General features: G+C 36.1%; 2 protein-coding genes across 2 annotated transcripts; one reads left to right on the forward strand and one right to left on the reverse strand.

Annotated features, from left to right (window-relative positions):
* The first annotated feature begins 245 nt into the window (after positions 1–245).
* On the forward strand, positions 246–1595 carry LOC145139697 (uncharacterized). The gene has a single exon (XM_079073429.1). The coding sequence runs from the start codon at positions 246–248 to the stop codon at positions 1593–1595; it is 1350 nt and encodes a 449-aa protein (XP_078929555.1).
* A 2682-nt stretch (positions 1596–4277) lies between these two features.
* On the reverse strand, positions 4278–6184 carry LOC145139698 (uncharacterized). The gene is made up of 4 exons (XM_079073430.1): positions 5332–6184; positions 5124–5219; positions 4934–5046; positions 4278–4502 (listed from the first exon to the last, which is right to left on the reverse strand). The coding sequence occupies exons 1-4, from the start codon at positions 6182–6184 to the stop codon at positions 4278–4280; spliced, it is 1287 nt and encodes a 428-aa protein (XP_078929556.1).
* Positions 6185–12663: the final 6479 nt, after the last annotated feature.

The following is a 12663-nucleotide window of genomic DNA, read 5'->3' on the forward strand; positions in this document are numbered from 1 at the left end:
GAGATTCTGGTTTGCGTATGCAAATTTATGATTATCCAGTAAATCAACGAGATACTATTATACGAGCATATATTAATCATGGTCCCTTTCAACAAACACTTTCTGTATATCCAAAATCTGGTCCAGAAACCCATAAACGTAGTTTTCAAGCTTCTTGGTTTAAGTTATATCCTTGGCTTGAATATTCAGAGAGCTTAGATGCTGCGTTTTGTTTTCCGTGTTTTCTATTCAATAAGCCTTCTGGAATGGGACACTACGGCCAACGAGAATTTACTATAGATGGATTTCAGAACTGGAAGAAAGTTGGTGGAAAAAGTTGTGCCTTTTTGCATCACATAGGGACTGAGTGCACATCTTTTCACAATGTTGCACAAAAATCATGTGATGATTTGTTAAATGAGGTGCATGATATACAAAATGTATTTGAGACATTTACAGAAGAAGAGCGTAAAAATAATAGATTGAGATTGAAGGCTACTATTTATACAGTCTGTTTGTGTGCCTTTCAAGGAATTGCATATAGAGGTCACGATGAAGGATCAGATTCCATAAACAAAGGAAATTTTCGCGAAATCTTGAAGGGAATTGGCTATTTTAACACAGAGATGAAAGAATTGTTCCGTACTGCTCCTAAACATGCATTATATACATCACCGTCAATTCAAAAAGAGATTCTAAACCTTATATCAACTAGGGTGAGGACGATGATTTGTGAGGAGATTAATGGTGGAAAATTTTGTTTAGTTGTTGATGAAGCACGTGACCAGTCTAATAAAGAAAAAATGTCAATTGTTTTGAGATTTTTAAATAAAGATGGCTTTATTCTGGAGCGTTTCTTTGGGCTTGTTCATGTACCCGACACTACATCACAAACTCTTAAAAATGCAATTTATTCTGTATTGTCACGTAATAATCTTGATCTTAAGTCAATCCGTGGTCAAGGGTATGATGGTGCAAGCAATATGCGAGGTCATTTCAAGGGTTTGCAAGCATTGATTTCCAATGATTGTCCATATGCGTATTATGTTCATTGTTTTGCCCATCGATTACAATTAGCATTAATGGCTGCTTCACAAGGAGTTGTGGCATTACAAAAGTTTTTTACTCGATTATCTTTTGTTATCAATGTTGTCGGTGCTTCCTCCAAGCGTACCGACCAACTTAGAGATGCACAAGCTGAGGAAATTGCATATAAGATTTCTATTGTCGAGTTAGAGACAGGTAGAGGTCTTAATCAAATTGGTACATTACAACGAGCTGGTGATACTCGATGGAGTTCTCACCTCAAATCAGTTTCGAGCTTAATCAAAATGTTTAGTCCAACTTGTAAGGTTTTACTTAAAATTATTAAGGATGGCATTGGTCCAATCAAAGGCGACGCAAATTCAACATATGAGTCTATTACTACATTTGAGTTCATTTTTGTTCTTCATCTCGAGCAAGAAATAATGGAGATCACTGATTTACTTTTTCAAGCTTTAGAAAGACAATCTCAAGATATTTGTAATGTATTGAGGCTGGTTACATCCACCAAATTGTTATTGCAAAAAATGAAAGATGAAAGATGGGATGGTTTGTTGTCTCTTGTTATGTAGTTTTGTCAAGAACGCAACATTGATATCCCTGATATGACTTCTCCATACTTTACTAGAGGGGCCCGAGCGCATAATGAGCTTAGTGATCATACACTAGAACATCATTACCGAGTGGATATATTTTACGAAGCAATTAATTGTCAGTTAATGGAACTAAATCATCGATTGAGTGATAGATCAACAGAGTTGCTTCGACTTCAACAAGTTTAGATCCTAAAAGTGTTGATGAGCCTTTTCGAAGTGGTGATGTAATTAATTTAGTAGAAAAGTTTTATCCTGAAGATTTCAATGAACAAGAGAAAGTAGTTTTGAAAATACAACTTCAACATTATGAGATTGAGGTTGTTCAACATGCAGATTATAAACTATTGACATCTATGTCAGAATTGTGCCAATGGTTGATAAAGACTAGAAGAGTAGCCAACTTTCATCTTATTTATCGAGTAGCTAGTCTCATACTTACTCTTCCAGTTTCTACTGCTACAACAGAGAGGTCATTTTTAGCAATGAACCTCATTAAAAAAAGGTTACATAATAAAATGGAAGACGAGTTTTTGAATGACTCATTGGTTTTGCACTTCGAGCGGGAACTTGCTGAAAAGATTAGTCTAGAGACGGTTATAGAAGACTTTAAAAATGCAAAAGATCGTCGCGTTCCACTTTGATAAATGATGTAACGAACTATTAGTTTTCTTGTTTACACTTTTGATACGTCATAATTTTGAAATAAATAAAACGTCTTTACATATTTCAATTATGAATTTTTGATTCCGGCCCCCTAGTTGTAGTGCTTGTGTTCTGCCCCTGGTTTGGGTGGATTTCGGCTCCACCCATTTGGACACATAGTCCGCCGCCAATAAAATATAAGAAAATCCAAATGAGGGCGAAAATGGTACCATCAAAATCAATGCTCCACACATCAAAGATTTCAGAAACTAGTATAGGGGAAAGGGGCATTCGATTTCGAGAGCTTATGGACCTATTTTTTTTTTTGACATTTGTCACAATGTGCACATAACACATAAGCATCATGAAAGATAGAAGGACAATAAAATCCGCTATCTAGGACTTTTCAGGCTGTCCTTTGGGGACCAAAATGATCCCCACAAGTATATTGTACCGCGTGTTGTTCAACATACCTTCGAATCACTTGATCCACACAATATTTCCAAAGGCATGGTTCTTCCCATACGTACCTTTTTGCCTTCTTTTTGAGTTTTTATTTTTGCCAACGGGTAGATTCCGGGGGAAATTGGTTTGAAACCATGTAATTGACTATGTCCATATACCATGGTGCTTCTTAGGTTTCAAACAAATGCTCATCCGGGAATGTGTCATGGATTGGTGTGGCATCCTGGGTGATACAATTTGGCTCAAATGATCCGCTACAAGCTTCTCTTTTCCAGTTTTGTCCTTGATCTCAATACCAAACTCTTGTAGCAACAATATCCACCTAATCAGTCGAGGCTTTGAGTCTTTTTTCGCAAGAAAATACTTTATGGCTGCATGATCAGAAAAAATAATGACTTTAGAACCCAATAAGTATTGTCTAAATTTTTCTAATGAAAAGACTTTGGAAAGTAACTCTTTTTCGGTGGTGGAATAGTTGCTTCATGCATGAGCGAGTGTTTTGGAGGCGAAGTAGATTACATGTGGCACTCGATCCTTTCTTTGTCCACCGTGCCTACCTCATAATTGCTAGCATAATACATAATTTTAAAAGGAAATTTCCAATCCGATGATTGAAGCACCGGTGTGGTAATCAGCAACTCCTTCAATTGGTCAAAAGATTGATTGCAAGCTTCGAAAAAATGAATTCAATATCCTTTTGTAGCAACTCACAAATCAGACGGGCAATATTTGAGAATTCCTTGATAAATTTTCGGTAAAAACCTGCATGACCAAGAAAAGAGCGTACCTTACGGACACAAGTAGGGTAAGGTAAAGATTTAGTAACATCAATTATAACTTTATCAACCTCAAAACCCTTAGATGAGATAATGTGACCAAGTATGAGACCTTAATCAACCATAAAATGACATTTTTCATAATTCAAAACAAGGTTGGTCTCAATACATCTATCCAATATTTTTTTTCAAATTCCCTAAACACTCCTTGAAGGAATTACCGTACATAGTGAAATCATCCATGAAAACCTCAATAATTTCCTCCACATAATCATATAAAAAAATACTTACCATGCACTTTTGGAAAGTGGCGGGTGTATTAGAAAGATCTAAAGGCATCCTCCGATAAGCAAAAGTGCCAAAGGGACAACTAAAGGTGTTATTTTCTTGGTCCTCGGGTGCTACGGCTATTTGATGGAACCCAGAATACTCATCAAGACATCAATAATGGGTCACTCTCACTAATCTTTCCAACATTTGATCAATAAAGGGCAGCGGGGAATGGTTCTTCCTTGTGGCATTATTGAGCTTCCTATAATCTATCCAAACACGCCACCTGTTTTTTCACATGGATGTGAGCCAATTCACCTTGGGTATTTTTAGAAATGGTTATACTTGAATTTTTAGGCATAAATTTAACCGGGCTTACCCATTTGCTATCCGAGATTGATTAAATTACCCCCACCTTCAATAGTTTCAAGATCCCCCCTTTTTTTTTACCACTTTCATTGTTGGTTGGTTAAGTCTCCTTTAAGCATCTCTTGTTGGCTTATAATCATCCTCCATAAGGATCTTTATGCATGCAAACTAAAGCGTTTAATTCCTTAATTCCAGCTATGGTCCATCTGATTGCCTCTTTGTAGCCTTTCAATATTGTCACCAACTCTTTTTCTTCATCTTTCGACAACTTGCTGGAAATGATCATCGATAAGGTCTCTTTGTCACCTATATAAGCATATGTAAGGTGATCGGGAACTGTCTTCAACTCTAAGAATGGTGCCTACACAATAGAAGGAAGCAATTTTCATTGGTAATTGGTAACTTCAATTTTAACTGCTCTCCTTTCATGATCTTTGTGTCCATGCATGTGGCAATATTCAACAATTCTTCTCCCAATCCAAACTCTTTTGATAAATCCATGGTTGTGTTTTTTTCTAAGTTCCTATTTAAGACTAATGCTAGGGATTCTTGATTAGTAACATCAATACATTCATCAACCAATGGATCAATCACATCAATAAAGTTAAGAGCATGAACATCACTAGGATACCACATAGCCTCATAGATATTGAAATTTATAACCTATCCATCAAACTCCATAGATAGAGTGCCATTATCGACATCTATTTTTGTTTTTTTGGTTTTCATAAAGGGTCTCCCCAAATGTATGAGGCTTGAATTGGGGTTGTCATAATCTCCCATGTGTAATACATAAAAATCGGCTGAAAAAACGAGCTCATTAGCTTGCACCAACACGTCCTCTAATACACCCATAGGATGTATTATAGAATGGTCAACAAGTTGAATGATGACTAATGTTTTTGCTAAAAATCCAATTACCTTTTATTTATAGCAAGACTATGGCAAATAATCCGGGGAACATGGAGATTTCCTAACTTACAAGGAACCGTGAAAACTCTCAAATCCTTGCATTTTTGGGGTAACCTCTTTTGTAGAATCGTGGATACATTTTCCCCAACTTTGACAATTTCATTTCCTTTCAATTTTGTTTTAGATGTACAAAGCTCCTTAAGTAACTTTGGATATCTTGGAACTTGTTTTATTGCATCTAAAAGGGGAATGTTAACCTCAATTTTTCGGAACATTACCATGATTGCATTGTATTATCGCTTTCTTTGAGTTTGATAATCTTTCGGGAAATAGAGGTGCTGTGATTTTTCCTTCGGTAGTGATTATTGGCTTTTTTTGAGAGGCCTTATCCTCTTTCTTGTCTTCATGACTCAGCTTTTCCACCACAAGCTCTTCGTCTTCCTTTTTATGACCAACTAGCTTCTTTGGACCATCATAGCTTTTTCCACCTCTCAAAGGGATGGCCCAATCTATGTGACTTGGGTTGCTCTCGGTTTGAGCGGACAGATTTCCTTGACACTCTAGTGTGCTTATGGATATGGCAAGCTGTGACATTTGCTGCTCTAAATTCTTTATGTTGGCTTTGATTTTTTGTTGGAAGGATTGAGTGCTGGTTGTTAAGCTTCTAACTATGTCCTCCAAGTAAATAATTGAAGAACCCACTTGTTGAGGAGGTGTATGGTATGTCTTCCTTGGTTGATAGTTTTGTGGTGGGAATGGTGGCCTTGGTTGGAAATGGGGTGGTGGTCTTTGTTGGAATCCCGAGTTTTGGTTATTTCCCCAACTTTGGTTGACATGAGGCTGGTTATAACTCCTTTGGTTATTCCTGGAATAACTTCCCAAAGCTCTTGCTTCTTCATAATCCTCCTCTTGAAGTTGAGGACACATGTCGGTTGGATGCCTGGTTTGGGTATATATTCCACAAGGGCGAGGTGCGGGTCGCACACTTTTGTCTTTGATGAGCATCATGACCGCCTTTGTTAATTCAAAAAGTCGGGCTTCAATATGGGGAGTATTCACCTCTTTGACACCCCTAGGTGCATCTGCATACCATTCCTCATATTGATTAGAGTGCTTGGAATCTTCCGCCATGTTTTTTATGAGATTGCGGATTTCGGTTGGGGTTTTATCGGATAAGGAGCCTCCACTTGAAGCATTTAGTAAAATTATTTTTCATAGGGTCCTTTGTAATGACCTAAAAATCCCATATTGTGGGTTACAATATGTATTTGGTATAGATATGGCTAAGAGTGAACTTAAGTAATGAAATATTGATGTTTCGGTAATGCAATACATATCTTCGTGTAGTTATGGTATTACATTGGGAAATTTAAAATTTTTAATGTATGATTAGTTAAAGAAACTTGTAGTTCACTCTAAGGCAATTCCAAAGATATAGAGTTTGTCAAAAATAGAGTATGTATGAGAAAGTTATGGCCATTTTAAAAGTGTGTTGCTAATCAGAAAAAGTCAGCAGAAAGTCTGATGGGTGGGGAGCGCCCTTTAAAAGGCGCTGCGTGCCTATGCTGAATCGTGAAAAACACATTTCGAACGGTTAGGACACGTGGCGAATGAAGAGGGACGCATGAAAGTTCCAGGAGTACCACCTAGAACAGGGCGTGACGCGCCCTATAATAAGCACGATGCACCTACCCACCGACCAACCAACATATAAGTAGTGGTCATTTGTCATTCGCAACACGTTAGTTCCGACGAGTGATCTGAGCTATTACGTAATGTCATATTGCTTTTGAAAGGATGTTTTAACGACGGGCTGAGGTTGGAGTCAGTGAACGATGATTACGACTTAGGGACGGAGGACACGAGTTCGTTTAACAAGAATATGATTGTCGTTGGGCTAAGATGGACTGGTGTTGAGCTAAGATATAACATGAGACAAGAAGCCAGATCGGAAGTTAGTCTTCACTAACTGGCCAGGTGCGTACTTGTGGATTTTTCTCATTTGGGATATATGGCACCTTAGTAATGTTTTATTGTTGAAAAGATAATAAATATTAGTTAACGAGTAAATGGACTCTTTATCTAAAGAGTAAGTTAATGGTTTTGAAAGGCAAATGCATTTCAATAAATGAACTCTTTTATGAGTAATGGTTAGCTAAATATGATTTATTATACAGATGATTAAAAAGGTTTAAAGAACTGTATTTACAGTTGTATTATGTTTAAATGTATTACTATGTAATGTTATTATTGAATGTGCATGAGCATGACATCAATCATTTTGGTATGATCGAACCGGTAAAGGAATAGTAACGATCATGCATCATATGAGCGAATTTTATAGTCTTAAAATGTATTCGGCTAGACCAAGGGGTTTATAAATGCATGTTGAATTATAGTTTTATCAACTGATTTGGTTATGATTTTATGTCTAAATCCATGTAGCTCACAAGTCAAATTTTGTCCTAAGTATTTTATTTGAAATGCCATGTATTCCAGGTTTTAGATACAACTTAGAGAGATAAGTTGAGACAAATAGCAGAGAGCCAATGGATAGAATATGGGCATAGCTTCCCTGATGTAAGCAACGTTACAACTTTACTATCTTTTATTGTATTAATTGTAATACCCACAAGAATGTTTTACAAATGCAGTTGTAAATGAAATTAGAAAATTTTGGGACCATACTTTATAAATGGGGCCCATTGATAGAAATATTTTATAAACCATAGTACTTTAATGTATAAAAATTTGGGGTGTTACAAGCTTGTATCAGAACCATAGTTTAAGCGAATTAGGTTTGGAATGTCCATACCTAGGCTTACACTGTGAGGTACGTGAAAGAATCATAGTGGTTTAGGGACATTACTAGTGACATTAGTAGGTCCTCTGAGTTATTGCAAGGTTTTCTCTTGTATAGAAAAGAGATGTCAATTTGTGAAATGACACATGAATTGGCTCTCTTCGAAGGATATAATGTGAATAAAAAGGGAACTGATGTCATAGTTGTTATGACAGAAATATACATCTAAGGTGATGTGTGTCCTAGAATGTGGACAATAGTTAGGGCATATGTCCCTAAGGAAAAAGATAAAGTTGATTCATACGATTATACAATGAAGAATTTGAATATAAGAATAAAGATTTACCGTGACGCGGGGACTGGCTACCACGACGCGGGTGACACTGATGTATCTTACGTAAGTTGGGAATAACATCGTACTTTAACCGCGACGCAAAAGAAAAGTTACCATGACGCGGGTTCTGAAAGCATAATGTTATAGTGAGATGGTACCACAGTATGGTAATATGTTTCCCACGACGTGATAATGTGTTTTCCACGATGCAGTTAACACTGATCGGATGCCAGGATGGCTAAAGTTGTCATTGAACAAGAATATATCCTGTGAATGTCATGTGATTATGTCATGTCTAGGGATGATAAAGGATTAGATAGACATTATTGTCATATTGATAAGTGTTGGTAACTAGAAATTTGTGGAAACAAGTAGTCAAATGGAATGTTTTTATGGGGATGATCCCACTGAGAAGAGAATAGAGAATTAAGCCCTAGAAAGTTGTCATAGGTCTTGCTATCTTGGTAAAAGGACAGCAGGATAATATCTCATGGAAGGAGTCTGGAAATGGTTTTTAGTATGACCTGAGGGTCAGTAAGTGTATCGATAAGTGCACAAGTAAATTGGCTTCCATAGATAGTGTGACCTTGGATAAGAGAAGGCCCATGGTTGTATAAAAGGTTTATCCTTTAAGTGGTTAGACATTGGGAGCTTGCATTGCATTGTTCGATGCTATGGTGATAGCATTGACTAAAAGAAATCCAAAAGGGAAATAAAGTAGACATGAAGATAAAGAGAAACAGTGCATCAGGTGTCGTGATGGATACTTGAGAGAATATTTAATCTGATAGTTCCGATTATACCATTTTTGGAACTAAGGGATGTGCAAAAATGGGTCAAGAATTTAGAAGAATTAAAATATAGTGTACGCCGTGCCGAAGGACAAAACTGGTAATGCATTTATAAAAAAAATTGTGAATCGACATAAAGAAATAGAAATGGAGTTGTGACTCCTAGAATGAGAAAATGTTTAGACCCGTAAGATTATATATATATATATATATATATATATATATATATATGTATATATATATATATATATATATATATATATATATATATATATATATATATATATATATATATATATCAGTTCTCTTGTTTAGAGATGTTGGGAAACGGATAATTTTGTAATAAGGGATAATTAAAGCGAGATTGCGGAGTCGTCTTGAGTCATGAGAAATTATTGGACTCTTGATAAGAGTCTCTGGCCGGACGTAGAGTTCCGGTAGAGAATTTGACAACTGAGTGTAGTTTAGAAATGAGAATTTTGAAACATTGGGAGTATATGACTTCCCGATGTCAGAGATTCATATAGGTGTTAAAATACATCTTTTCAATGAACCATTTATGGATTTAGAAAGTGAAAAGGAGGAATCTATAGAAGTTGATTGGTAATCAGATGGTAAGAAGAAAAAATGGATTTCCTAATTTTCCTGAAGAGAATACAGAAAGAAAAAGAATATTGGTAAAACTTGTGAATCATGGAATGGAATGGCGAGGTTGAGACTATATGAGTATATTGTGCATGTAGTGTTATGGTGCGTGTATCACTATAAACACATGATACTCATTGTGACTCGATGGAACCATGAAGTTACCTGAGGATCGAGTTGGATTGGGATGAAAATTTCTCGCATGATATGCTATAATATAGAAAATGTCTGGATTGAGACTTTGGGTCTCATGATTTAGTGCAACAATAGTTTATAAAATGTTCGGTGTACGAACATTATGTGGATAATGAGTAAGGGGTCGTAGTTGGATGTGATAGTCTCGGTGGAATGTGAGGTGATCGTGTTTTATATTTTACAAAATGATTTAGAAAGATATTTTGAAAATGGTGGTTTAGCCACATATGGAATTTAAGTAGCACAACCGAAGCGCAATGGGTGTATAACCCCCCATAAAGTGATTGCATAGTGTTCTTAAGTTTGAGGGGAGAAAGTTGATGATTATCATATGCTATTTTAAGCATAGAATGATTGATGAAGTAAAGAGAAAGTAAATGAGTAATCCTAGAATAGATGAAAATATTATACCGAGACAGAGTTTTCTATAGAAAAGTAGGTTCTGATGAGGGAAATCAATGTGAGTTGATTTTTTACGAAAATGTTAAGACTAGATATTAGGCTTGATCCAATGGAAGAAATGAGGAATACATACTAAAACATGTTCGCTAAAGAAAAGTCTAATAGTGATAGATAGGGAGAACATGTAAGAAGTGAAGTCATGATGATAGTATTGTAGTACTAAGATGCATAACTTTTAGTGATTTTGAAATGGTTGCATTTGTAGTGGGTTCAAGATAGACCTTTGCTAAAGGAATAAGTGTCGTGAGGATGTTTAGTCAGACTAACGACATTGTTGGTGTGGAATAGAATAGTTTGATTAAGAGTTATCGGGATATAAATAAGTGATGCAACTAAAAGAGGAAATGTAATTTCCTCCAGTTTGAGCAAAAAATAGGGTAAGGAGTACGACCGGTAAGAGTAAATTAGGCAGTGTGCCTAAGTTATAAATAAAGTTTTGAAGTGAATGTAGTTGTAATATACTGGGGATATAGAACCTAGTAAAGAATAAGTGCATGTCGTGAAGAATGTTAGTTCTTGATGAAAGACAACATGAGTAAGTGTCTACCTTTTATAGGTGACTCAGATGGAATAATTGTTTCCACTAAGTGTTAGTATATTGGTCATAGGAACTAAAAGTAAGGATTACTTTCTAGATGTCCTCTGTAAGAGGACGATAATTGCAATATCAGGCTATGTGTACGAGCCCATTTTGACGATCGGCTTGTGCGGAATAATAAGATCTTGAGATTTAACGATGACAAAAATATGAAGAACACAATGATATGAGTAATGCGATAATTTTACTAGAAAGAAAGAGCTACAATATGAAAATGAAAAACACTTGGTGGGAGAAATCCCAACACACTCTCTCTAACTAGAGAACTACATTTTTTGGTGCACACTTAATAAAATGACCATCCCTATCTATTTATAGAGAGAGGTAACAACAATACAATAAAGAAAATAAAATAACCTAACTATCACTCATAATTTGTAGAGCATTTTCATTCTCCAACATTCTCTCCCTAAATGCTTGCAAGTGAGGAGGGATACAAATACATTGATAAAAGGCTAAAATACATAGTAACCAACTAGAAAGTGCGGTAGTAAAAATGAAACATAATGAGAACCAAATGCTGAAATGTCTCTGAAATTCTGAAGTGTCTGTGATCTCTGATGTTGGCCATGAATCTCTAATTGGTAAAGGTCTTCAACTTCAAGGTGACTACTCATGAGGCAGAAAAATAAGATCCAAATCTTCAAACACATCATACGCCCAATGATCAAGTTGAAGATCCAATCAGAAAAACACTTCGGCTTCAAGTAGTGTGAAACATCTCTAGTTCTCGAATCATAATACACCAAAAATTCTTCAAAAGAATAACCTACTAAGAATATGAAACATCCTATGCTAGAGTCTGAATAATAAATAATCCGGATCTGTGAAATATCTAGTGAAGCCAAAAATTTGATCAAGAGGACCAAAAATAAGTGCCACGTCGCATGTGACACTCAATCCTTTCTTTGTCCCAACATCGTGCCTACCTCATAATTGCTAGCATAATACATAATTTCAAAAGGAAAATTCCAATCCGATGATTGAAGCACCGGTGTGGTAATCAGCAACTCCTTCAATTGGTCAAAAGATTGATTGCAAGCTTCGGAAAAAATGAATTCAATATCCTTTTGTAGCAACTCACACATCAGACGGGCAATATTTGAGAATTCCTTGATAAATTTTCGGTAAAAACCTGCATGACCAAGAAAAGAGCGTACCTCATAGACACAAGTAGGGTAAGGTAAAGATTCAGTAACATCAATTATAACTTTATCAACCTCAAAACCCTTAGATGAGATAATGTGACCGAGTATGAGACCTTAATCAACCATAAAATGACATTTTTCATAATTCAAAACAAGGTTGGTCTCAATACATCTATCCAATATTTTTTTCAAATTCCCTAAACACTCCTTGAAGGAATTACCGTACATAGTGAAATCGTCCATGAAAACCTCAATAATTTCCTCCACATAATCATAAAAAAATACTTACCATGCACTTTTGGAAAGTGGCGGGTGTATTAGAAAGATCTAAAGGCATCCTCCGATAAGCAAAAGTGCCAAAGGGACAACTAAAGGTGTTATTTTCTTGGTCCTCGGGTGCTACGACTATTTGATGGAACCCAGAATACTCATCAATACATCAATAATGGGTCACTCCCACTAATCTTTCCAACATTTGATCAATAAAGGGCAGCGGGGAATGGTTCTTCCTTGTGGCATTATTGAGCTTCCTATAATCTATCCAAACACGCCACCTGTTTTTTCACATGGATGTGAGCCAATTCACCTTGGGTATTTTTAGAAACGGTTATACTTGAATTTTTAGGCACAAATT

Source organism: Lactuca virosa, chromosome 9 (genome assembly GCF_052849685.1).
Source record: "Lactuca virosa cultivar CGN04683 chromosome 9, Lactuca_virosa_CGN04683_v6, whole genome shotgun sequence".
In the NCBI taxonomy this organism is placed as follows: Eukaryota; Viridiplantae; Streptophyta; class Magnoliopsida; order Asterales; family Asteraceae; genus Lactuca; species Lactuca virosa.

Bases quoted from the DNA above. Each gene is read 5' to 3' on its own strand.
- LOC145139697 (XM_079073429.1), top strand. From the start codon at position 246: ATGGGACACTACGGCCAACGAGAATTTACTATAGATGGATTTCAGAAC.
- LOC145139698 (XM_079073430.1), bottom strand. From the start codon at position 6,184: ATGGCGGAAGATTCCAAGCACTCTAATCAATATGAGGAATGGTATGCA. The intron at 5,047-5,123 runs GTAAGTTAGGAA...TTGGATTTTTAG, and splicing joins GAGAGTTTTCACGGTTCCTT to CAAAAACATTAGTCATCATT. The intron at 4,503-4,933 runs GTATTACACATG...TCTATTGTGTAG, and splicing joins TTTTTTCAGCCGATTTTTAT to GCACCATTCTTAGAGTTGAA.